Source organism: Melozone crissalis, unplaced genomic scaffold (genome assembly GCF_028551555.1).
Source record: "Melozone crissalis strain CALT ecotype California unplaced genomic scaffold, PUWL_Pcris_2 ptg000005l_1, whole genome shotgun sequence".
Classification (NCBI taxonomy): Eukaryota; Metazoa; Chordata; class Aves; order Passeriformes; family Passerellidae; genus Melozone; species Melozone crissalis.
Genome location: NW_026535783.1, coordinates 42219497 through 42246658, shown reverse-complemented (window position 1 = coordinate 42246658; position 27162 = coordinate 42219497). Strand labels below are relative to the sequence as shown.

At 37.2% G+C, this 27162-nt stretch overlaps 1 protein-coding gene across 2 annotated transcripts in view; it reads right to left on the bottom strand.

Annotated features, from left to right (window-relative positions):
• The window catches only part of TTC39B (tetratricopeptide repeat domain 39B), a 74570-nt gene that overhangs the window by 33594 nt on the left and 13814 nt on the right, over positions 1–27162 (bottom strand). Inside the window, exon 2 of one of the 2 annotated variants that reach the window (XM_054287792.1) lies at positions 14592–14626. In XM_054287792.1, coding sequence (XP_054143767.1) covers positions 14592–14626 — 35 coding nt within the window. Of the gene's footprint in view, positions 1–7391; positions 7536–14591; positions 14627–27162 lie in introns of those variants that run through there. The other variant, XM_054287801.1, reaches the window with a different exon arrangement.

The window sequence follows — 27162 nt, the reverse complement described above, 5'->3', positions numbered from 1 at the left end:
AACAGGAATTAACAGTTGATCCTCAGTAGAATCTATCCCATACTTTCGTTTTCTTGGCTAGAAGGCTCTGACTATTTTTGTAAACTGCTCTACTTCAACTTTAGTGATTCCTTGTAATGTCCAAGAACAGCGATAATTTTAAAGTTTTTTACTTGACAGGAATCCTTTTCTCTTCCCTCCACATACCGAGGGAACTATGTGCAAACCCCACTATGCTTTTTCCACACACCTGACCCTGAGCTGTGTACTTCCATGCCTGCTTAGCATAAAATAAACTCAAATCCAGCCCTCCCTTGCAGAGGTCCCAGGGCCTCCCACTAGGGCTGAAATGCCCCAGACCTAGAGATGCCAAAGCATGCAAGGAGAAACATCCCTCTACGGTTAGGGTGAGAAGTGCCTCCCTCCCATAGGCCTTTGCAGGCACATGTTAATGTCTTGAGTTCTATTAGTTTGTACAGTTGTTCCACCCCAGTTCAGCCCCCGTTCACCATATTTGTACATTCCCTGGAATGTTCTCCCCTCTCCTGATCCCCACTGGTCCCACTTTGTTGCAGTGTTCCATTCCTATTACTCTACTGATTCCCCTGGTTGGCTGTCTCTGCTCTGCACCATTTCCACCTGTTCCCATTGGTCCTTGACCCTCAGATCAACCCCTTTTTCCCCACATAAAATCCTGTGCCATTCAGCCCAAGTTCATCTTTGTCCCTGGACCCCCTCCAAAGCAATAATCAGCTTTTGGATCTCCAAACAAAGACCTTCCCCTCTTTTGTCAGCCATTGTAGCAAGGATGCTCCGGACCACAAGAGCGCTGGTCGCTCTCAGAAGAGCCTGCTGAAGCACACTGCTTCACTCCCAGTCTCCTTGGAAGACTTTCTCCCAGCCAGCATCAAAAGCTGGACTAAAATTACAGTATCAAACATCACAGTTTACAGGTCACAGACATAATAAATCATCACTTCATATTCATGTCTTGCATAACTTCACACTGCGAAAATGCACTTGATGTCCTCTTGCCTGGTTTTACTATACAGCAGAAATCCAAAACATTTGAAAAACTGTCACCACCATATTACTACTCTTTTTTTAAACTGAAATGACTCAGACACCTTGTATTACTGCAGCAAAAGTCTGTTCCTGGCATAATTCTTTTTGCTGTGTTTTAATTTTAAACGATGCTTCAGATTAGAAGCATGTCACTAGGACAAGAATACTAACATCCTTATTTCTGCAACATTTAAAAATCATACATTAAGAAAAAGGTAATTGTTAAGGAACAGGTTCTTTGTTGATTTCTGTCAGTCCTCAAACATTCAAACACTGGAAGTCGTGTCATAATCTACTGTTACTTCAGTCTCCGTGAAGGAGAAAGAGGAATCCTCCTTTGCTGGGGCACAGACTCCTTCTGCCTAGCTCTGTAAAATACTATACAAACCCCATATCTTTTATTTTCTTTGACTATTTTATCTTTCACCGACATGTGTCAATTCCTCTTGTGATTAAAACCTTTCCTCTGTAAGGTTTCACATTCTTTCAATAAAGTTTAAGTAGAAAACACAGACTGTGTGTCTGTGAGTAATAGGAAACATCTCTATCATGTTTATTTAAGGAAACACCAGTGAAGTATGGCTCTTAGTACCTTTTTAATGTTCATCCAAATAGAGGGCAGTCCCCTGTGTCTGAAAAGCTTGCAGGATTGCTTATCTCCTCGTGAACACTTTTTTCTGATGTTTTGTCCTTAAAATACCTATTTTAAGGCAGCATTTGATGTTTTTATATGCACAGCTAGCAACTGCAAAGATTTGAAATGTCCAACAGGAACCACTTTCACATAAAGACTAGCATAGACCCATGTGTATTCACTGTACCTGAGCAATCATACAGACAACTCAGATATTATTTCTGTCTGGAAATATTTCTTCAAATAACTTTCTTCATGTTTTGAAAGCACTGGACTTCTCACCACTAAGTTTGTAATTTTAAAAGAAAAATAGCTTTTACATCTTATCCCTCTCATGCATCACTCATATACCCAACAACAGTAATACTTGTTTTCTGTCTAGTGCTGTACCAAAATTTAGATTCAATCCCTTCTTAAAGGACAGTATTAGATGTTATCACTTTTATTAGTCATTTGCACACACATAAAGATGCAGCACAAGTCATCACACAGAAGGTGAGAAACTTGTAGAACTACCTTCCTGTAACAGAGCAGTGGGTTGCACTAGTGCCCATGGCAAAAGCCCACCAAGAGCATCATGAAATGAAGCAAAATAACTTGTTGTAAAATCCTACTGAGATAGTCTGTTAGATCTACATTTTATGTTCTAGAGTTTTTAGTGAAGGATGGCTGAAGGTATTACAATCCACGCACATAGGAAATGTTCAAAAAAGCAAATGGAAATAGCTTTTTAGTTGTGTTTTATTTTCTTATACAAGGAATTACTCTTATATCTCACAAGTGAGAGACTTCTGTATGATTTGGTTTAAACAAATACAAGCAGAAATGCACAACCTTTAGGAATAATTCCTGTATCAAGTCTGAACCTAAGGAATTCTCATCAATGCACATTATTCTGAGGGACAACTGACATATGTAAGAAATTGAACACAACCCTCAATCCCACACATGCCATACAGCTGGCATGTGTCTTTCAGTATCTTGTTGGACAGGTACAGGACTCAGCCTCTGAAGGGTCATCAGGCAAGCTTCAGGAAGCTAAAATTTTCTTCTTTCACCTATAGGCATGCCATGCATACCTTCCACCCAGAGAATAATTCAGAAATGCAGAATCAAATTGAGTAACCTGTCTCACAGCTGAACATCTCTTGCTGCAAAGATATTAAAGTATATTATGTCCTTGATAATTCTGGAGAAATGTAAGATCACGTGATCAATATTTTTAAAATGAAAACAGAAAAATTGTTGCAAACTTTTTTATCATTTAATCTAAAACTCAGTGTTCAACACCATTTATAAACACACAACAGAAAAATGGCTAAACGCTGTAAGAAAAATGCCTTAAGGCATACCGCTACGCATATGAAACAATTTGCAATTTATATAAAGCATTTCCTGTCCTAGGCTATTACCATTAATACAGAAAGTCTTCAGTTAACTGGTCAGTATAGTAAACAGTAACTTATTTTACCCAGGTATTAAATCCACTAGTCACACCTCCACAGCAAATTCTGCATTCATGATGTATACACTCCTTCTTATGAGAAGCATGAATTTTAGGTAAATAAAATATTTATGGTAAGCACTGAAAAAAAATTTCTTGCCAATGCAAGGCAGACTTTATTCCTTTGAAGGCTCACAGTCTTCACTGTTCCAGAACTTCACCAATGCATGCAATATTCTGTATGCTGACCATTCACTTAAAAAAACCCAACTGGCAGCAAAATTATACAAAACTGTGCTAGCCAAATTTGAAAACAGAAAGAAATTAGTTTAAAAGCCTGGTATAAAAAATGTACCCGACATCACACAAATTTGAAAACAAAGAAACAAACAAAAATAATAAAAAATCTCGCCAGAAAACACACAACTGACAAAACACCCCCTAAACAGTCATTTAGCTTAAATTACATTAGGTTATGTAGCTTGGTATTCAGGCAAAACCATCAGAGTAACACACTTATTTCCACTTATTCCTCCCTTAGGACTTCCTTACACTGTATTTGAAATCTTATTCTATAGCAGAGAGAGACAAACAGCATTGTTATTACCCAAGCCCTTCCTTGGTACTACCTTCCATTTGAATTTTTGGAGACAACCATCTGCCCACAGAGCTGGTAATATGCACGATGCAAAGACCATGGTAGAAAGCAATTCAGATTAGTATTGTTGCACCTCCCTCCTCAACACTACCTCACTATGAGATAGCAGCATTTAGCCAGCTAGTTGTATCTTTATCAGTGAATTTCAGGATCATTGCTGCAATACTAATGGACTTACCCATATAATCCTTTGAATGATCAAGCCAACTCACCACTAGGCCATTTTCCTTCCTTTAATACCACTGGGGGTTTTGTTTCATTGCTTGGGGGTTTTGTTTATTGTCGGGTTAGGATTTTTTAAATAATTTCTTCTACCTCAGATTACAGTTGTGGCAGAAAAGATGATTCAGAGCAAAAAGAAACAGTAGCTAGCTGATATTACACATTTGTATACATAAAGAGAAAGAATGGAAAACTGTTTTTCAAAACAAACAGCTGTGGAAAAGGAGCGAGAGCTCTCAGAAAAACAGTGAGAAGGGAAGAGATAACTGAGGGAGAAAAAAGGAGATAGCTGCTCTATTGAAAACAAATTATTATTAAAATAGTATGCAATGAAATCAGCTGAGAATTACTTCACAGTTTTTATCTATACTTTAGCATTGTTAAAAAAAGGTGAGGCTGATAGCTTTTCATAGACTACTGGAATTTCACTAAGAGAGGACTTTATTTGATCCATTGCTATACATTAACAGGTATAATGTTACATGTAATGTAGCAACAAGGCAAGGGCAAAGATGGCAGATACAGCTTTGTCTTACAGACCAGAGGCTGGGCATAGGGAAAACCTGCTAGTATTTTAGGAAAAGTGTTTGCCCTCTCTTTCTTTTTAGAACTAGAAGTCTCAGTCTTAGCTCTTCTAAACTTAACAGATTTACCTACAAGTGACAACGTTCTATTTTAGGAATTATTACTGCTCACAGCAGCAGTAATGCATTTGTAATGCACTACACAAGTATTGCAGTGGAGGCGATGATTTTTAGCATTGCAGGAGGTTGAAGTTGTGTAGGTGATTAGAGCCATGGGTTTGGGTTGAGGCTACTAGTAGGGCCAGCCCTGTGCCTGCTTTGCAGGTGGAGAATGTTAGTATGAGGATGGGTAGGATGATAGAGGCTGATGATTGTACTTGGATAGGTCATATGGCTAGGGCAATGTATATGGACAGTATTATGCTTTCCAAACATAGTAGGGCTGAGATTAGTAATGCGGTCTTACAAATGAAATGCATTAAAAGACCACCAAACAAACAAAACCTTTCTCTACAAAAAAGCTTCCTTCTTAGAAGTCTCATCAGATCTTGAAATATAAATGTCAGATCACCATGTGTCAGGAGACGAATGTTTATTTGCTTTATATTTTACATGTAAGTTTTGTTTGCAATCTCCAACTTAAGAGGGCATGCACTGGACTGTCTTCCAGTCAGAAAGCAGCCCAGCACCCAGAGTGCTGTCTCATGGGAATCTAACAACTGACTACAAGAAAGCGATCAAAAGGTTCAGCCTCCAAATATTTCAATTACTGAGGGAATGGGGACAGATGATGAGACAAGGAACTTTCCTGGTCGTCTGTCTTATTAAAAACATGGATTTTCCTTATCTACATATCTCTACCAATGCAGTACCTGAATATCACAAGAAAATACTGATTGGTGTATATCCTCACATACTACTCTACAGGGGCAACAAAGCAACAGAATAAGCAGGAAGGAAGAAAATCTAGGCAAAACTGACCATCTGCTTGAATCTCAGGTGCCACAGGATCTAGTGCCAAGATGAAGCTCATCTTGCTGGCTCACCATCAACCCACCACTGCCAACAGAGTCTACTACTCTGAAAATAACACAGGCTACACTTGGAGCCACTTTTCTGTCTTATCTGTATTTTTAAAAAGAAACATGAGCATAGCCAAATGTTCCATTTTTTTACTGACCATTATCCAGATTCAGTAAGCCAATAATCAATTTAGCTCAAGTCAGATGGTTTTTTTATCATCAGAGAAGCATCAGCAGTTTTATATGACAACAAGTTCTTAAGTTCAACAGCAGATTGCATTGCACATGGACAGAAAGAGAGACCCAAATTTACCATAAGGACTCACCCATATTGTGAAAGCAAGACATGCCAATTCCTTAGGTTACTATTTACCCACCTGAATAGGCATACACAGTTCATCTGATCACTAAAATGATTACAAAATAATCCTATTTAAGTCTTTTCAAGCCACTCCAGCATGAATTTGACCCTAAATATATGTAAGCTTAAAAACTGCCAAGAAAACAAACAGATCACAGGCATTTAGAATTGACCACAGTCTGCCTGAGAAAGCAGAAAAATCAAGTAAGTGTCAGTGCTGGTTTGCAGGTAGAAGAAAAATCCAATTTACTATTTCTATTCTAAATTTCTATTCTGTTCAACACTAATGGGAATACACAGCAGTATAAAAGATTATCAGATTTATTGAATGGGACTCAATATTTTTAGATGTAAGTTTTAACACGAGATCTTTGCAGGTAAACTGAGATTTTACTGTATTTGCATACTCCTTATCAGACTAATAGTTTGTATCAAAAAATCAAGCTGAGGTCAATGTATGCAATATGATGTACAAAAATGATCATCTGAATATGGCAGAGAGCGATAGTGCCAAAACTTAATATATAGCATGTAGATACAGACAAGTAGATGTCCACCATAAAAAAATACATAATTTTGATCTGTTGAACATTTCTGCTAGAAAATAGGTCCAAATAAGGCATACTGACAAGAAAATAGGTTGAGAAGGAACCTCCTTGGAGAGCTAGCATATACGAATAATAATGACAGCTCACTACAAGTTTTACATTAAATGAACAGAAATTTCACTTATCTTGCTATGGGAAAAAAAAAAATCACGCTGCAAGTAGGACACCAGATCAGGCCAGATGTTTATGGGACTCACACTGCGTCACACAAATACTGGCCTAGATCCAAAGAGACAATTAGGACATCATGATCCTAGCAAGACACTCTTCCTAAACTTCAAACCAATTTACTTGTATTTATTACATAGTGAACTTACAGCGTATGCTGGAGATATTCTGAACTAAAGTGTCTAAAAGCACACTGCATTATACTTAACACGCAATACTTTGAAAGCACTGCATTGCATCCCATGAAATTAATTATTTATGTTTAAGTAAAAAATTATATAACCTCAAATGGTTAAACGAGCACAGCTACCAAGAGCAGAATACATAGTCTATAAATGGAAAAAGTAGCTCTAAGTCTGATACTGTCCTTAAATTACCACATTTTAAAGAATGGCATCCCAAAATACACACCTTGCAGTGTTCTACAACCTACAGTATCTGAGCTGATTAAGCACTGACATCAGCAGAGAAGCTTCTGCTCTCTAAAAGCATTGTTCACCACTGTGAAGTGCAGAGGAGAAACAATTATTTCATAATTCCATTGTGAATATATAGTTTTCCCTTTATCTTCAAGGAAATCTATATAAAAATAACAATGTTGTATTTTGACATACATTCTAAAGCAATTTTTCACAGACAAAATCCCATAAATCTTGCTACCACATTCATGATTTCAAGAACTATTAGGCAGAGATAATATACTTACAGGATTAATTCAGTTAACTTCAGGTATGTAAATATAGTCCTTGTGTAAAAATAAGCGCTGCTTCTTTCACTCTTTTCCACCGTGCGCACACACACACACACCAAAAAAAAAAAGGCAAAAAGACAAAGAAAAGCATAAAGAGAAAAGTGATTCTGTTTTATTTCTCAATATCCACGAGGTTTCATTAATGAGTTATCAAGCAAAAAGAATAAAAGTTTCCATGCCTGCAGCTGGCAACAGAGGCACTCTCCATAGCCGAATTCAAAAGAAATGTCAGTGAGAGTGGCAGCAGCTACAGTCAATGCTGGAAGCTGATGCCTCTGCAGGAAGAGGATGCTGGGAGATTCTACCAATCTGTGCTGCAGCCTAATTCTAATCCATCACTCCTAACTGCAACGGGAAAATGGAGACATGAGGAACGCAGAGTAATTTATATCTAAAGACAAAAAAGGAGTCACCTTTGTATTTGCTGAATACAAAAAAAAGAAAAAAAAGGCAAAATTAAAGACAAAAAAGGAAAAGTATGCTAATGAAACTGCAGTAAAGTATGTTAAAGCAACTGCAGGAAAACTAGATCAAATATATGAGAGTTCATAGCAAGGAACACTGAAGAAAAATAACTAGCTCATGCTTGATTTTCTTTATTTGACAGCCCTCAAACATCCCTTTTTTTTTAATTAACCCTTCAACATTCTTTCCCCAAGAAATCCAAATTTTTAGCTAGAGTTCTATGACCAAAACAAATCGCTAACACAGACAGCTGCTAAAAAACAATTCTCTTTATAAATATCAGCTGCCATAGAACAAAGCAGGAGTCAAAAGCAAAACAGCTACAACACAGATAGTTTTATCCCCCTTGGTCTAATCTCTCTAGATGAGATATGATGAAAGTTCAATACATGGGAGCTAAGCAGCAGAAAATTAAACAAATGTCCTCCACTATTACCTTCAAAAGGTATTCTTTAAAACTGCAGCAACTGAACTAATAGTATCTAGTTCTAGCTATGCTTACTGTTATTTACTCACAAAAATGAGTAAAATGGAAACTACAGGTTTGCATTTACTTATTTCAGGTGCATGTGAAATAGGTATCAGCAGTAATACTTCAAACCAATTTATTTAAACAATGTACTTTTGTTAAAACATTCTTATTTGTAACATACTAGGAAAGAATTACACAGTATTTTCTACAACACCTTTGTGTTGTAGAACCAAGGGCTATGATCAGGTGGAACAGGTTTCATGAATTTTTTAAACCTTTCAAAGAGATGAAATTGACACCTGTAATTTATGGACAACAGCACCTTTAAAATCGGGACATTCTACATTTTCCATAAAACTTGAACCAGTGGTGTTAAAGACCAAGGAGTTGAGAGATATATATCCAAGTTCTCCCTGTCATTTGAAGGAGTACTTAGTATATTAACTGACAATTTGCATAACAATATTAGGGGCAGGGAAAGTAAAAGTGCCAAGATTTCTGTGACCTGGTTTACACATGAAGAACAGACAAGTTTGAATCGAGGCTGCCCAGTCACAAAGAAGTCAACTTAATTTCCCCACAAAACATAGTGTGTTCTGTTTTTAACACAGGATAAGGTTCAGACAGTCCACATCTGACGGCTCAGAAACTACTTTCTAGAAAAAGCTGAGTGAGTCAGGAGAACACTTCCACAAAGCTGACAAAAACAAGCCTTCTGTCTGCAAATACGAGCCCATGCTCAAACATTTTCCCCTCAACTGACTTAAAGGAAAATGAACTAATACACATACACTACACCTTCCACACAGATTGATTCCCAAAACACTCTGTGACAGCATTTAATCATATGGGAAGAAAGGGGTGGACATGACATAACCAAATAAAACACCAAAGCAACACTATAAAAAAAAAGGTCATTTTTTTGTTTGTTTGATCACTTAAACAGGCAAATCTGGGTTTCAGTCTGTTTTCCTTAAAAACAATCCTGCTTCTCAACACATTCTGACTAATTTATTATTTTTCTTCATTGATGAGTTAAAACTCATCTTTCCATTTTCTTGTCTAAAGCACTTACATCTTAATGGTTGCACCACAAATCCAAAAGTCTACATCACTTTCCAAGTCTCAGAAGTTATTCAGAGAAGGCAATTCCTGAGCTGCAGGGCCACAAATAGTGTTATGCAGTCTTTATCAAAGCACAGAACAAACATTATTTTCCTGAAAGATCTTTAAAGAAAGAAAACAGAGATATCATAGTGCATTCCAGCATAATATGAAGATTCCAACACAACACTTAAATAGATTCCGTAAGTCTCCAGAAAGTCCCACTCTAAAAATTATGTGAATTTAAAGCCACAATGTTGATTTGTAATGAACGAACAAGCCACAGAACTGCAAAGAAATATTTATGCTCAAGTAAGACAGATTTCTTTTGGTGAACGTGAGATAACAGAAAAAGCATGCTGTAATATCTTTTTGTGCACCAGCTTTTAAGCAAAGCCTTGCAAAAAGAATAACAGAGTGTGGAAAACATGCAGAGTTTTGGGCACTTCTGTGTGGGTTTTTTTGAATTTGGGTTTTTGTCTACCTTCTCTCCTCGGTTTCTAAGGAGCTCCAAACACAAGTGGAAACACACATGTCAAAGTGAACAGAAGATCCCAATACAAACAATAGCACAATGTGGCCTGACATTTTCTACTGAAATACAAGCACAAAGAAATCTTAAAGCACAGGCAAAAGGTGTAGTGGGAATAAACAGGTGTTTAGACATGAAAATGTGTAACCATGAAAATGTGTAACCAATGGAAACCTCCCCAAGTTTAAAAATCTATAATCTTAGAACTGTTTGGGGTGAGGAAAGATTGGAGAGATAAGGCTGCTGTATCATTAAAGCTCTTTCAAATCTTGAAACTCACAATGTAAAATAGCTAGTGGGTCATATTTTTATATTTATGCAGCTATGAAAATATTATCTTCTAGACACAAAACCTGCCTTTACTCGAACTTTCTGCCAGTAACCTTGAAGGTCAAACATAAAAAAATAAAATATTGATTATTTAAATTGTCACAGCTGCTTCTCACCATCTCAAGACAATGCCAAAATGTGAGTTTAAACTTAGGAAGACAGGAACTGTCCTTAAAAGTTGTTGGCTTGCTGAATTAAAATTTGAATTTAGAGCCATTTCCTTAACTGTTCAATTTCATTCACGGACAAAATACTCACATGTGCAGGTGTAACTGAAATCTTAACTACACATCTAAGATTACAAGGATAACCTGCTCTAACTTCCTTAAACACTTCTGGCCCTTAATCTATCACCCCAGTAATACCACACAGAGCTGCTTTGGGAGGATCAAGGATTAACAGCACACAGCTTCGGTTAGGCAAAGAAAATGCAAAAAAGAATCAACCAAGTATGTCTCTTTCTGCTGAAATTGATAAAGACAAAAAATCCCAGGAGTTCCATTCTTGATCAAAAATCATCTGTCTGCTTTGCTTACAGAATGCAAGCTCCCACTCTTCCAATACTTAATGTTTTAAACACATTTAAGTGAGATCTCACTATCTTTCCACTGATGACATGACACAGGGTCTGGTGTCTAAAATTTCTAGAAAAATAGCACAATATCAAGACTTCCTCTGCATATGAGCTGCTTGAAGCCATCAGGCAGACTACTGCATTTCTTCCCAAAAACTATGACAGAGCATCTTCATACAGAGCATCTACATAACCACACAGCTATATAGATAGAGCAGTTGCTCTAAATGCTGCTATTCATTTACATAAGCCTCTGATATTGGTTTAGTAAACAAAGGCAGTATCTTTGCCTTTATCTCAAAGAGAAAGACTGCATGGCAATCTAAGGCAGATTGAATTGACAAACATAACTTGATGGCTACTAATTCCTTTCACATACAGATGATATTTTAAGGAACAGTAAGTAAAATGGACAGAAACAGAAACAAAATTATAATTTCATACATGTTCTAAACAAATTGAGAACTTCAGAGCATAAAATATATACAGAAATCAAAATAGCAGTGGCAAGGTCAGTACATGCTAAGCACAATACAGTGATGGTTAAAAACTGTTGAGAACTCAAACCGCTTTCAATCTAGTTGTAAAGCCAAAGACAATATAATTTAGAAAATTACACTTTGACAACAGAAAACATTAATATCTGCAAAGATTCAGAGAGATTTTCAGAATTCTCTATGAAGAGATTTTCAGAATTATTTGAAATTAAAATAGCAGAAATATTTTGAAAAAAATAGAGAAGTAGAGAATTATCTTGTTTAGTGAGACTGAAATTAAAGTTGTAGTTTTTCCACAGTAAGATTTAGGTATTGATGAGGCATTTTTAGCAAGCATTACATAAAAGAATAAACCACACAAAATCTGCTCCATCTATGTATGTATATCTATGTTTTTGTATCTGTAGATGCTTGGCAGGCACTAGGCAACTCAGTCAAACACATCCACCTAGACCGAAACTTGGAAGCAAACACTCCAGTGCAAAAATGGTAAAAAACAGCCTACCACAACAAAACTTCTTGTCAGAGGCTTCAGTTTCCACAACAGAAACCACAGTTTGTCTCTAGTTACTCAGTCCCTTTTACAACAGAATATGCCAATCAAACTAGCTCTGAGTTAACACAAACAGATAATGGTGAATTTACTTTGACATATATTCCACCTATTATCTTTGGAAGATTGAAGATGGCCTATGAAGTGTTGCCATCAAACCAGTACTTTCAAAACTCAGTTACTTTTGTTGGCAGAGTAGATATTAAATGCTAGTGCTTGCTTTAAGTAAAATAGCAGAGTGACCCGCTGTAATAGTCTTTCTTCACCTTTAGTACCAGTAAACAAAATTCACAGTAAATAACTCTGTTTAAAGGTTTCTTCATGTTTCTACAAAGCAAGTATTTTGTGATCATTACATGTTTTAGAGATGCTGCTTATATCTACAGCAACTACCATGAGTAGAAGATGACAAAAGAGAATCTAATACATTTAAACCACTGGAGCAAAGACTGATTTTCTCCTGGGCCTGTCCTCAGACATGACAGCCAGCACATAGAATTTAAGGAAGGATTTTACCATATAAAGGTAACTTACTGCCCTTTCAACATCTAACCTGCACAATCTGGTATCTGTTGGTAAGCAATAATATTAAAAGAAGTTGAAGTCAAGTTGGATTAGAAAAACCATTCACTAGCATCTACTGGTGCAAAATACAGAGCCGTCTTACTCTATAGATATTTTACACTAAGAATTGCAGAGTGGTGTGTGAAATACATGAAGATCTGGTTGTTACACATTCTTTCCCAATTCTCTAAACCACCATGATGATCTGACAGAATTTGAACCAAAACTGATCTCAAAAGTAAATGTGAGCCTTTGTTGACCCAACTCCCTATAAAAAAGGTCCATTTTAGTTAAATTCAATAAGATATAACTAACTGCAACAAAGCACTCAAACCAATGCCAGGCATCTCATCACAGAGCTCTAACAATGTCACCTTCCTATCCAAAACAAGGGAGAATGAAACACTGACACAGAAAAATTAAGAACGTGACTATTAACAACAGCAAAATAAAAAAAACAGACACAACTTCCCAGAAACTTAAACCTCGAGCCATTCATTGCTTCAATATAGTAATGAAAAAACTACAATTAATTCTCTGTTCATCAATAGAGAAAACTCAGGAACAACCAGTATGGCATTAGATTTACAAAGGGCTTTCCCCCAGGCAAACTACTAGCATCATTTGAAAACTACAATCGAAGCATTTCAAGAAAGATAAGATGGAAGACTTTCAGAAAACATTCCAAGATTTTTTTTCAGTTTCTTAGCCACGTTTTTTTTAATAGTCATATCTTTGAAAGAATTTGGGAAAGGCAAGTCTAATCCAGTGAAGAATCCTGCCCAGATACAAAAAAATATACACATTCACTATGTTCAATGTGGTGTTAAGTAACAACACCGTTTTTTGCCCCATTAATATTCTCTCTATCATCTTTCATTGACTCTTCTATACAATGCTCATTGCAGATGGAAGCAATACTAGCCAGAATAAACTGACATCCTAACTTGTGTTCTAAAAAGCATACCTGTAAGCCAGCTATGAACACAGAAGAGACACTCAGGAAGAACAAATTATTTATTATTTATTTTGGCTCTGCATGCCAAAAATAAACAACCATGCCCAGCTCAGACATCAACAGAAAACAACAAAACCACTTTCTCATGGAACAAATGAACATTGGACAAATAGTCTCATATAGCATTTCAGAGTTACTCTTGTCCCTGTCCCAGGGGAGAACAGCAGCTGAAGAGATAAGTAACCCAATCATGGACAAACTGCAAGGCAGTCAAGGAAGAGTAAGTAATCTTTAACATGAAGAATTCCCAACTTGAACATATCAGGTTCTTGTTTCCTTCTGAGTGTCAAGAAACAATGCTTAATTTTTCTCAGTTCTACACAGATCAGACTTTACTATTCTAGGTAAGATACAAACAGAGGGTCTGGCAATATGTAAAATACAATTTTCCAAGGCCATGGATGTTTTGGCCATGAAGTTCAGTCCAAACCTACTGCTGGGTCTAGAAGTGTTTTAGTGATCTGAGGATATCAGCAAAAGTCCATTCCTCATGTGTTTCATGGCATAAAAATGCAATAAAATCCTGGAGAAAAACTAAAACCACTTACAAACAGCATAATGTGTTTTCATCACAGTTTAAGACAGTTGTTGCTTCAGCATGAGATCTTACAACAGAGAAATGACTATCTCACTTCATTAGGGGAAAACATCTGTGCAGCAGTATATTATAAGGCAGAGCAACTTCCATTTTGAAAATCTTGCTTAGATAGTCTTGCATAACGTATGATCCAAAATTTTCCCAATAACGTTAAGTGACTATATTTTTTCACCATGCAAAAATGTCTAAAGCTGTCAGTATGTAACTCAGCTACTAGATTTCTGGTTTAATTCCTTACAATTGTCATATTTGTTGACAAATATTTCATCATATACATCAACCTACTCATACTTCCATTTCTCAACTCTTCAGGACTTTAACTGTTCTGAAAAATGTGAATGTAGTCAGTGCATATAAAATTATATTTCCCTGGAATGGTGTGCACACAGTATTCTATTTCTGTAAAAGGAGTTTCAACAAACATACATTAAAAAAAAATTCTACTTACACAGGGATGTTTTCATAGGCATCTTCAAAGCTTTCCTGCAGAAGAAAAAAAGAAGTTTCAATCTAATGTGCATTTGTTTTGTAGCACAGCAGAAATTTACCATTACCAGATAGCACTTACTTCTAGAATAGACAGTAATCACCAGAATAGTCACAGTCTACTGACTCTTTGCTAAGCTTTCACTGCAAATCATTACACAGAGATATTTCTGATGGGCCTACTACATCAGATTACAGCTGAATTAAACCAAAGATGTTTTCCTTTTTCGATTCTAAGCTTCCACCATGTAAATCACAGAAGGCAACACAGGCTTATGCCTCAGGAGTCTGTGCAGCACACATCAGGATGCACTAGCTGAACAGTATAATCAACACACAAAACAAAAGGTGCATATACCTGATATGCAGGTTGGCCAGAGTACGTACAAGAGGTCTGGAATGAATGACAGATAGCATGCACATACAGCTAGCTCCCACATTAAAAGCTGTTATGTCAACAGCTTAGTCCAGAAATCTGGAAGTTGTTGCTTTCCACCTAGATTCAAAGTTCTTTCAACCTAGATTCAAATTTCAAATTGAAATAAAGGAAGAAATGCACAAATGTAAAAAATGTAAAAACAAGCAGAACAGCTTAGCTCAAAGATCATTTATTTCTGTATCCAGTTTCCAAAACTGGGCTCTAGAAGTGTGTAGCAAGGACAAATGGGCTACAGCACTCCCTCACAAATCCCTCTCCACCTCACACTTTCCAGCCTCTGGCAACCCCAGGTATTCAAGGCCTAAATACAGTCTGATCATCATGTGATTTTCAACAGATCTCTGTTCCTTCCAAATACCAGTTTCCTCAAGCACATGTAGACTCTGTTTTATTCATGAGTTATAAAATTAGTAAGGAATTCCATGAGGCTGATACCCATTTTGTGCAAAATAAGAATTTCTACTTGAACCTGGCTCCAGCTACCTTTGTTTAACAATTCCAAGTTTTATTTATTCAAAAACAATAAAGAATCAAGTTGTACTTACTCTTTTCTTAAAATTTTGAAAGCTTTTGTTACATCATCCAACTCATCGCTCTTCTGAGCCAAAGACTGCTACTTTACTCAGTCACTCTTCAAAAACTATTTCCCACATGTAATTATGTGTTCTGCTCTTTCCTTAAGAAAAACTAGAAGCATGATGGAACAGATTTTTAATATATCCCAGAAGGTACCTTGAGGAGACTAACCCCCATTTCCGTACAACCCTTTTCAGTTAGCCTCTGGAGTCTGCTCCAGGCTAGACACTCTCAGCTCCCTCAGCCCCTCCTCACAGGATTTATGCTCCAGACCCTTCACCAGTTCCATGTCCTTCTTTATACATGCCACAGCACCTCACTGTCTGCCTTGGAATGAGGGGGACTAAATCAGAACACAGAATTTCAAGAGTGGTCTCATCAGAGCCAAGCACAGGGAGAACTTGAAAGAACTCAGAAAAAGCCATTTAAAAGAACTCGGAAAAAGCCAGTTAAATGATCCTCCCGATCTGTGGCGAACTGGAGTTTCAAAAAGCTGAATAGAAACCAACAGGAATATCCTGAACAGAAATTATGTTACCCATGTCTCACCCCAGACACTGACAGCAGTCACCAGTCTTCTAATAAACTCCTTCACTAAAGACTACTTGCCTCCTTTAGACACTTCTGGAGACAAAAGAAGAAATTCAGCAGAACAAACAAGGCAAAACACACTTATAGCTTTTGGAGCACAATTCCATTTCTCCTAAGAGAACAAACCTGAAAAGCAAAAGTCAACGTACTTTTAACTGTCAAGTACTTAATAAAGAATAGTAATGACTGGAAATTCACATGAAAAAATATCTGTGATTTGACTCTTTTGCAGGCTCTTCCAAACCTTCATACAAGGGCAGCACCTCCATTCAGGAAGAAACAGAGAGAGAATCTGCATTCTGTCTAGCTAAACTCCTCCTGTGCCTGGTGGCTTCTGAGTTTTGATTCCTGTCATTCACACTGTTCAAATGGCTGTCCAAACATTTAAAAGGATGAAGTACAACCTTAATCTTTTTCCCCAAACACCAAGGCATATGCATAGGGAATAGTCACAGACTTTCAAGGGACTTCTCAAAGGTGCTGAAAACAAAATCACTGAAGGCAGCTTCTATGTTAAAAAAACAAAACAAAACAACAAAAACAACAAAAACCAGCAAAACAACAAAAAAACAAAAAGCCAATCCATAGGTATTTCTGAATTTTCCCATGTCTTCCTATTCTCACTGCATGCAAAATGGATGTTAGAAAGTCTTCAAATTGATATCTTAGTCCCATTTCCACAGGCTTGTACAAGTTTGCAGTTGACTTTACAGACTCTCAGAAAAAAGATGGGGGCAGTAGAAGAGAAGCCTAGCCATTTTCTACTCCATTCCATGCCCATTACAACCAAAAAGTGACATCATCCTAATGTGTAAAGTTAAGGACTGAAACAAAGGTAACCAGAATAGCTCCTCCCTCATCAAGTTCTAGGAGTGATCTCATTCCTACCACGAAACAAATTATTTAAAAACTAGTCAGAATATATTCACTTTTTTCCAGTAGTCTGTTCAAATCTACTTGTAAATTAAGTCTGTTCAACAAAAAAATTGAGTGAAATGTTACATAAAATACAGAGCATCTTAAAGGCCTAAGTGTGTATTTAATAGGCAAAAGTGTACACATATGCATATGTCAATACAAAAAATAAAATCAAGTGATTGATAATGTTTGTCTGCTCTTCAAAGTACGGAAGACCAAAAACATGGACAGACGCATTCTTGCACATTCAATTAAAGCCTAGTAAGGTTTCTATTTTCAAGTGCTCATTCCAGTACTACAAGTTGCAGCTGAAACAGCTGAGAAGCCACAACAGTTTCCAGAGGTGCTCGTTCATTTCAGTCTACAGCAAAGCAGGCTATTTAATGCAAGGGACGTGTTTTTACTTAGCACAAAAAAAAGGCATTGTCAGGCATTGGCCATGGCAAGTTCCTTCAAGACTGAATGTGACCTCCACACTTTAGCACAAAACACCATTTCCATTATTTACATGGCTGAAGAGACTGAGGTGGATGCATTCATTTACTCTGCCTGATCCAGGTTTGTCCTGCAGCAGGTTCCAAAGATACTGCTCCAGGGTATCCTTGCTATAATGGCGTCCTGTCCACAGGACATATATACAGCAGAAATCCTCAGGAAATATAAACTGTAGTTAAATGTACAAAAAGGACAACAAAGTCTTTTTTCAGACACTCCACTCAGAAAAGGAAATACACGAGCATGTAAACTAGCACCAAGAGAAACAGTTTGACAACTATCTTGCTCAATACAATGCTAGTTAATGCTGCAATCCACAGGTTTTTAGAGCACTTTATCCAGAGTACATCTCAATCCAAGAATTTAAAACACAAATATATGCAAAACTGCCACTAGATGGCATGACTCAGACTTTTCCACAGATATCTGAAAATCATTAGCACAAGATTTACCAAAATAGAGTCGTCTGAAAAATTATGTTTCTTGAATTGCACAGTCTTTGATTTCATTTGTTTGATAATTGCATTATTTCTTTAAATCTTTGTGATGCATCCTTTTCAAGATGCAATCAGGCTTAAAAATTAAGTTTACATAACATAGAGATACTAATGTTTTGTGATGCAAAGAAAGTGAAAATCAGAAACATAAATGGACAAAGTGTACTAATGCAGAAGAAGGGGAGAGTTCCTGCACTCTAGCAAGAAACCACTCACAGCAGACACTTCACCTCTCAAGCTTCACAAAAGCAGCATGTCAGGATGGTTCTTTAACTAATATAAGAATATCTACCTACACTTTTGATCTAATGCACTGAAAGAAAGAAGAAACAACTTGCCTTGCTTATTAGAGATTCTAGCATCAAATGTGAATTCTACTTTCTTCCACATTCATCATAAATCAACTCTAAGGAAATTTCAGACTACATCCTGTGACTCCTCAACTGTTTTTAAGTTCACTAAATATTATATCATGCTAAGCATTTAAACACTGCTCTTTTCCAAGTGAAGCAGGCCAATTTGATCAATCTAAACTATTCCTTTAAAATTCAGATTTATGATAAAATATGACTACCAAGTAGGCCGCGAAGCATCAGGTTCTCCTCACTGAAAACAACATTACTTCAAAAAACTAAATCCAATAGTATCTAGATACAGCAGACACAATTTGGAATTCATACTGATTGGGCAAAGGAAACAAGGCTCCACCAAAAGTTATCCCAAAAATATAAATATAACATGAATAAGGGTCCTTATTAATTCAACAGACAAATGAGACCACATAAAATAATGAATTCCTACCCAGCATTTAATACTATTGCTCTACCACATTCCTTGTCCTTGTCACAGCTCTATTTTGTCAGTATTAAATAAAGAAAAGTTTTAAAGTGAATTGAAAAACCATAAACTTATCATAATACCCTCCTTGGGAAATCCACATATTAAGTTATTGCAAAGCATGGGAATCCATGAAGATAGTTGCATATTTAACAAGCACATGCACTTCAAGATGCTTTTGTTAAAACTTCTGTTCAAGTATGCGTACATCTAACTACTCTTTTACTCTTTTGTAATTCAGTCTCACCCCATGTTTTTCTCAAAAAAGCCATCAATGCTAGGTGAAAGTGATGCACAGGAAACCCAGTCTTTGGCCTCAGGCATGCTGCCCTACATACTCAACTGCCTGCAGCTGCCCATGAAAGCTCAGTTACCATTTTGGAAGTCAGTGACTGAATTCTACATGAAGAGAAAAAGGCATCACTGAGAGGTCTAAATTTTCTTAACCAAAAAGAAAGGATAACACACCTTTCACTGTGTTCACGTTAAAGTTGTCATTCTGTATGTGGATTCATCCCCCAGGACTTAAGGGATTTTAAATAAAACTTAGCTGACAAGCTCAGAAGCAGCTTTCTAAAATTACAGGAGAGGCTTCCTATTGACCCTGGCTAAAAGTTGGCAGACTCAGCCGAAACAGCACTAGCATATACACTGCATGTGGGAGTATGCATTAAACTCTTTCCCTCTGGTAATACTGAACACGGGAAAAACATGCAACCATGGGAAGACAGTGGGTGAGGTATAAGAAGAAAGTGACCTACAATGCTTATAATATGAACGGAGACTACAGAAGACCTTCCATGCGGTCTTCATTTTATTGTAGATGAGTAATGTAATAGCTGGCTCTCACAATTAAGAGGTAGATATTACGTGGATGTTAAAATGTATAGTGATGTTACTGTAATACATCCTCCCTTAGTCCTCTTTCCCCTCCCCCTTGTCAGGACATTTGGAGAAGGCCAGCTTGTTACCAGGAGGCACGGTGTGACAACACCTGACCTCCAATCAAGATGTAAGAAAGTCATCTCCAGCAATGGATGGCAGAGAAGGAGTTGACTGACAAAACTCTGAGAGGGGGCTAAGGATATAAAAGGCAGAGCATCCATTTTGTAGAGGAGCATGTCGCTTATAGTCACAGGGACTCCCAGGACTGCAATTTTTCCTTATTCAGTCCTTTGTTGCAATTTTTGTTAAGGTTTAATAAAGCTGTTAAAATTTTAAAAGTGAGGGTCGTTTCTCACAATTTCAAAGACGAAACCAGTTTCCAAACAGCTTCTCTAAGTTAGCAGTCACCATATACTCTTAATATCAAATGGAACAGAATATAAATATATACACGTCCCCCCTCCCCCTTTTCTGTTAAGAAATTTTGTGACTATTTTTTTCTCCTTATTCTTAGCCAGCACTACATAAAAAATTATTCAAAGAAACTGGTGGCTAAAAATTTTTCATTTCACATCTACAAAAGTGATAACCTAAAAACACTGCGCATTTAAAAGTTACCAAACATTATAGCGATATGAAAGCTCCTTAGAATATTACTCCAGAATACCAAACAACAACATGCTATCTCTCCACTTAGCTGACTTGACTGAACTGAGAACTGCTAACAGAAGCTGGAAAATAACAACAAACACCAACGCAACTCCCAGACAGATGAGTCGGGAAGACCCTTGCTCAGGTGAAGGCCCATCCCTGTGACTATGTAACTTGTATGGAAATCATTAACTAAATAGAGGGGCTGTACTTGGGAGGTTGCTAACACTGAACTCTGCATCTAAATAATGGCATGGGAAGCCTGGAAGGGCATGCTTGACTTGTGGAATACCACTGAGCACCCAGGCTTGTGCAACTCTGAAATAAATAAATAATCAATGTCCCTCTTGTGGAATTATTAGCTTGTTGCACATCAGTTAATAAATCTGGTTTTTGTGGACAACACTCTAAAGCATCAAGTATCAGAAATTACTACTTCACAAAAAAGAATGATGGAGGTGAACAAAAGAGCAACTTATCGGTCTTAAATGACGAAAATTTAGTTTGTGAGACTGTTCAGTCCAAAATAAATACATCCAGCCATGAAAATTGGTTTTGACTCATCTGAAGCTAAGAGAAGTAGGGTAACACAGCTACACACATCTACAAACTGCAGATAGTACCTGCATGAACTAAAAAAAGAGAAGCAGTTCTGAGAACTTGACTTATGAAACCATCTATTAATATGCAGGAAAGGTGTCCATAAAAATTGGATGGCAGTGGACAGAACAACTGTTGCGTAAATGGGCAGTTGCATGAGAAAACCCGACTCAGTACTACGTATTTTCCCATACGTTAGGAAACAAAATACCCAGGATTTTGTTAGGAAACAAAAACACCAAAATTACAGCAGGATCCAAGAGGTTATTTGTGATGTATCTTCAGCTAATTCATAAAGTATTGATGTAAAGAAGATGTATTTTGGTGAGCCAAATAAAATTTAGGTTTCATCTCAAAAATTTAAGATGCTTTTCACTTCCTAGTATTTCTGTAGAATTGACAAAACTTTGCATTATAAAGTGCGTAAAAATCATAACTTTTTAACTACTGCTTCATTAGACTTCATAGCAGTTTCTTACAGAAAAGAGCAATCTACTCTACAAGCCAGTAGAAAATAAAATGGAAGTTAAACTACATCTTTATGTTTACAGGCAAAAAAACCCCCAACATAGGAGAGAAACATCATTTCAATGCTATCTTGGCAGAGAAACAACTTGGGCGAGCAGAGGAAGGAAAAGATATCTCCCAGTCTTCATCTCTGTCACCTACATATGCTTTATTTGACACTTCGACACCAGATCCAGGTATTAACAATTAATAGCCTTGGAAGAGAAACAACTGAATTACACACAGTTCAAAGGGGAAGGAGATGATGAAGTTGTTACAAAACAGGAAAATTATTTCCCCTTGCCAGAGGCAGAAATAGCCTTGAGGCAGCAAGAATGGAATGAAAATGCATAAGTTCTGCTCTACACAGTACAACCAATTTTCACATGAAAAGTAAAAAGTAAAATTATTTCTCTAAAAAAAAGCACATATTTCTGTGGTTACATATTATTTCAGATTTTTTGGTTTGAACTATAAACATAACTCCTCTGCTTTTTAAAAACTCTCAAGATTATTTGCCTAAAATAAGAGTGTTTTTCCAGAGAGCTGAGTGTACAGACCATGGTCGTTGTTTTGGAGAAGCTGTGTTTTCTACTGCAGATGAAGAACTTCAGTAGTCAGAAGCCAAATAACAGACTTGATAATTCAGACTTATTTATTCACTCTCATCTAAATAGAACATGCCACATTCAAAACTTTGTTGGGAGTCATGCTTTAACAACAACAAAAAAAAGAAACTAAAACCAAACCACAAAAACAAAATGACACCAAATATTACAATGCCAGAAACACATCCACACACCAAGAAGAAATGTGGATCTGATAAGGTAAAACTCACTTTTGCTAGAAGTTAGGTTAACTAAAGAGCTGATGAACAATTAGAAATTAAAACAAATTTCAGTGTCATTTAGCTTGAAAATTAGATGTCAGTAACCACAAGAACAAAGGCTTCCCCATTACAGTCTGGAACACAGTGGCCTTTTGATTTTGGCTGCTGATCACCCAAAAATTTCCAGAAGATACAAGAAAATTGAGTCTTTAAAAAATACATATACCCTCCAGTTTTTACACAGAACAGACATTTGCAATGGAAACAACTGTATAATTAAGAGCAGCTAACCAACATGTTACAGAAAGTAGACAGTTCCTATTCTGCCTTCAACTACATGCAGCCAGATGATTCTTAGACAGCCATACTGTAAAAACCAGGGCAAGACCAAGAACAAACCTCAGCCAAAGGAACTGCAGTCACACGTGTCAGGCTGGCTGCATACCAAAGGCAGCCTCAAGATTAAGGTTTTTCTGAACCTACTTGTAAAGATGGGTAGTGACATTTTAAAAATTGGTATCACTCTCACCAGCTATTAACTGGGCAAGCTTCTACTGTTTTAAACAGCATCCTTCCGTCATGACTGAAATGTGGAAAAATCAGCAGATTCAGCTACACACTCACCAAGTAAAGCATTATGACTACTTTAATTGACATACAAATGGCTGCTGTCAACAGTTATCCATGATCAGATTCATATCCAACATGCTGCCCAAGAACGCATAATAGAGTTTCAGTTAAAAGTTGGCTAAACACCAGGACAACTTTACTTAGTGTTGACAGTGGCTTCTTCTTCCTATTCAACCTGCAGTTCTTTCTACAAAGGAAGAACTTCTAAGAGGCAGAAGAATAGGATAGTAGCATAGAACTTTACTGCTGCAATAAAGCTTTCATCTTCCTAGCTGATCACCTTTTCTGTCTATCTCACACAAACCTCCCTGGGCACCCCCAAGACCAAAGGAGTGTCATGTAGCTTCTATCTGTTTGAAAGTGGTACTGGAAAAAAAACCAAACCAAACCAAACAAACAAAACACAAAACCAAACAACAACAACAGAACAAACAAACCACATAATCAAGAGTTCAACGTTAATTACATTTGCACCAAAGCGCACTCCTCATAGAAAATCTCTACAAATATTGCACATGATTCTATTCTTGGTCTTCATTACACAAAACTGATTGCCAAGCAATCCTAAACTGAAAGGCAAATACAATCAGCTTGTCTGGATACATCTTCTTTTTCCTACAGTAGGAAGAGAAATTTGAGAAGAACGCAAAAGCTAGTACGGGGCCTGAGAAGACTGAAAGAATACAAAAGCATTCTTCTCAAAACAGATACTACACAAGGGAAAACACTAAGCTTGTCCTTCCTAGCCATAAGAAAGATTATTCAGTCAAATTAATTCTTGCAGCAGACAAGACTCTAAGTATTTCAAGAACTCTGTGTCAAGCTCATCAGTTTTTGTAAAATCTTGTACCATCATTCAGTCATTCCACAGAAATTGCATAAAACACCACTGAAATCAAAAAGAATTTTAGGATGCCATTTATTATGTTTATAAAGTTAGCAAGAGTTCTTCTACATCTTTCTAGTCCTAATAATTCCAACATGAGTAAGTACTAGTTACAGCTGTTTTTCCAGGACACTGGACACAAACATGGATGAGATACCACCGCTGAAAGACCAATCTGATAAGGCTTTTCCTACTTTAAGCCACACAGCTTAACAATAAACTTCCGATAAACTTCTGTTGGCTTCCAATTTCATGATTATTTTTCATTTGATAAAAGAGGTGGACACAACGTAATTTCAGAGACACAAGCAGAGAGTACTTTGAGACACTAACTGAAGGTAGAGCAGCAGAAAGAGAGCAAGTTAACTCTCTTAACATAGGCAGTCAAGGCATGAGCAACTTGAAAGTTACTAGCCACATTGAACTCAAACCAAAAAGCTTGGTCTTCCACAATCTGGGAAGGTTAGTATTTCCTAGCCAGTGACCTACCACCTATTTTAGTTCAGAATTGGCTCTCTCTCATCAAGTTTAACTTTCCATGACTCAGTAACATCCACAGAAACTTCAGCTCAGTTTAGTCAAAGGATCACTAGACAGTTTGCTGATAATGAAATGTTATCACTTCAAGAGATAGGGTATCAGTAGATAGGAAGCCAAGATACTTTTTGCCCTCACTTGAGTCAACACAACCTACCAAATAAAATAAAAGTTATGTGAAGAGGAAAGAAAAATATGATTGGAAGATCCATTTAACAAACAACAGAAAACAGCTCTTATTGGAGGTGGAGTGTGGGATCTCAGCCTCTCAGAACTGGGGTGCAGGGTGACCAAGACCACCCCTGGGGGGCTCGGGAGTCCTGGAATGTTGCCAGAAATGTCTGGTGGCTGGACTTTGATCCCACATGGGAGATGACATCAGTATGAGGATAGGAGGATTTCACTGGGGTGAACGGTGAAGGGATAAGTTAATTGGAGTGTGAGATAAAGGATTTAAGATTTCTGTACAGGGGGTCTAGAGAAGTAAGATGGAGGAATTGGGGCGTGCCCTTCTCCTTCTTCTTCTTGGCCTCCATCTTCTGTGGTGATGTTGGCACTTTGAGATTGGTTCTTACTGAATGTACACTTGTCAATAAGGGTGAAAGGTATTGGAGAAAAATGATAAATATTGTATACGTAACTCCGAGTATAAAGAAAGTGACCGCCCCGGGGGGCTCAGTGTGTGCCCATGGCTGACTGCCGAGCAGAACTCTGTCAGGCCCAGAGAAAATCTTTTAGATAAGCATTTAATAAACACCGAGACCGAGAAAAGATCTGAAGTCCCTTCTCGTCCTTTGGAGCGCGGGCGGCCCAAGGCCACCTCGGGCCTTCCCAGACCATCTAAACAGCCGAAAATCCGACAGTGGAGTATCATGCTTCCTGACTCACAAGGGTAGGTCTATTTAGCATTTTCATCTAACCTTTCCACGTTCATTCCCATACTTCAGTGTTTGTAATGTGACTGATGAGGCAGAACCTGACAGTTTTTACTTACACATAACTCACACATAGGATGGATTAAACACAAAGACATAGAGAAAGTCAAGCTGCAATTACAATTAAGAGACAGTCCTCACTCAACATAAGAAACAGACACAGTGGAGTCTACTTCCCACTAAAGCAAAATATAGATAGCTAGACGAAGAGCACATTGTGTTGTCCTGGACTTTACTAAGCAATTTCATATAAAGATGCTTGATACTTACCACTTCCAAGAGATGTCTAAAGCTACCTGGAAAAACTCTAATTATGGTTCACCATGCACTTAATATAGACTATGCAGACAAAATCAAATTACAGCTTTCCTAGAGGGCTATTTTGACAGTGTTACAGAATGCTTATAAACTATGATGTAATCAACAATCCTGTATTAAATCTCATTCAAGACACATTACTTTGCCACTGGTGATATTAATACATTACAGAGATGACCCCAAGCTGGGGAACAGAACAGGTTTACCTCATATTAAAAACAATCTCCCTGTAACTAATAAAGGCTAGCTTTGCCTGTAACAAATAAAAAAAGATGAAAGGGGCATTAAAATTATTATCTTAGGTTTTAACCTTCTCCTGTCTTCCTCTGGTTAAGTATCTGCTTGACTATACAGCTGATCACTCATTTGTAAAGAATATGAATTGTAATAGCAGTTGCTGCATATTTAGCACCACAAGGTTCTATTTTATGTGAAAAGCAATTAAAGTTATTTTTCTTAACTGATGCATTTCCTTTAAAAGAAGACCTTGCTGCAGTAATGGTAATTCCAACAACCCTATTTTTGATTAAGTTGTTCTTATTTCAGAACTTCAAAGTTTCTATATTTTCTGATCCATGAGCAGTACTAACTGCAGTAACAGAAGAGACCTTTAGAAATCAACTTTATCTAGAGCTAAAAGTGGCTGTAATGCAAGATGAAAGCAGTGACTTTTTTCCAGAGCACGGCTTGTTCTCTCTGTGCAAGACTAGCTTCCATCTCTTCTGAAAACTACTTTATATATTTTCATTACCAGAAAAGCACTGTCAAAAGGTTGCAGTAATTTAAAAACATTACTAGTATAAAATTAACTAATGATTAACTACTTTATATGCATTCTAGGGAGTTTGTTCTTTCCACCAGAAAAAAAAGCCAGACAAACACCTAACACAGAAATACGGTGTCACATTCAGACCAAATGTCACATTAAATTACACTAAGCAGAATCAGATCTTGACTTAACCAGCCAGTAAGCTAAAGTGTTTGTTCTTCCTGGGCTACTTACAGGCAAACACAAAAAGAACACATTTTCATTTGAAGTTACAGTAATTCTTACAAGAAAATAAAACAGAAAAACCCTACAAGTAACACAAAAATTTCATTAACATAAAGTAATAGTTAGCCTATTAATGCCCCCCTAAATTTTGGTAATGTGCCAAGTGTCCGTGTAAGTCTACAGCTTTACTTCTTCTGTCACATCTCCCCCAATGTCAATTCTTCCTCCAGTCCATCCCCAAGCAGAGCATGGTATTTCTTCAAGTACTGCAGGATCCAGAACACAGACAACAAATGGACTACACAAGTGCACTGAAAGCAGCATGCGTTTCCCAGTCGGAAGCTGTAACATCTGACAGACAGTTGTAGTTCCATTCCCCAGCATGCACACCCCCCAGTACAGCTTACT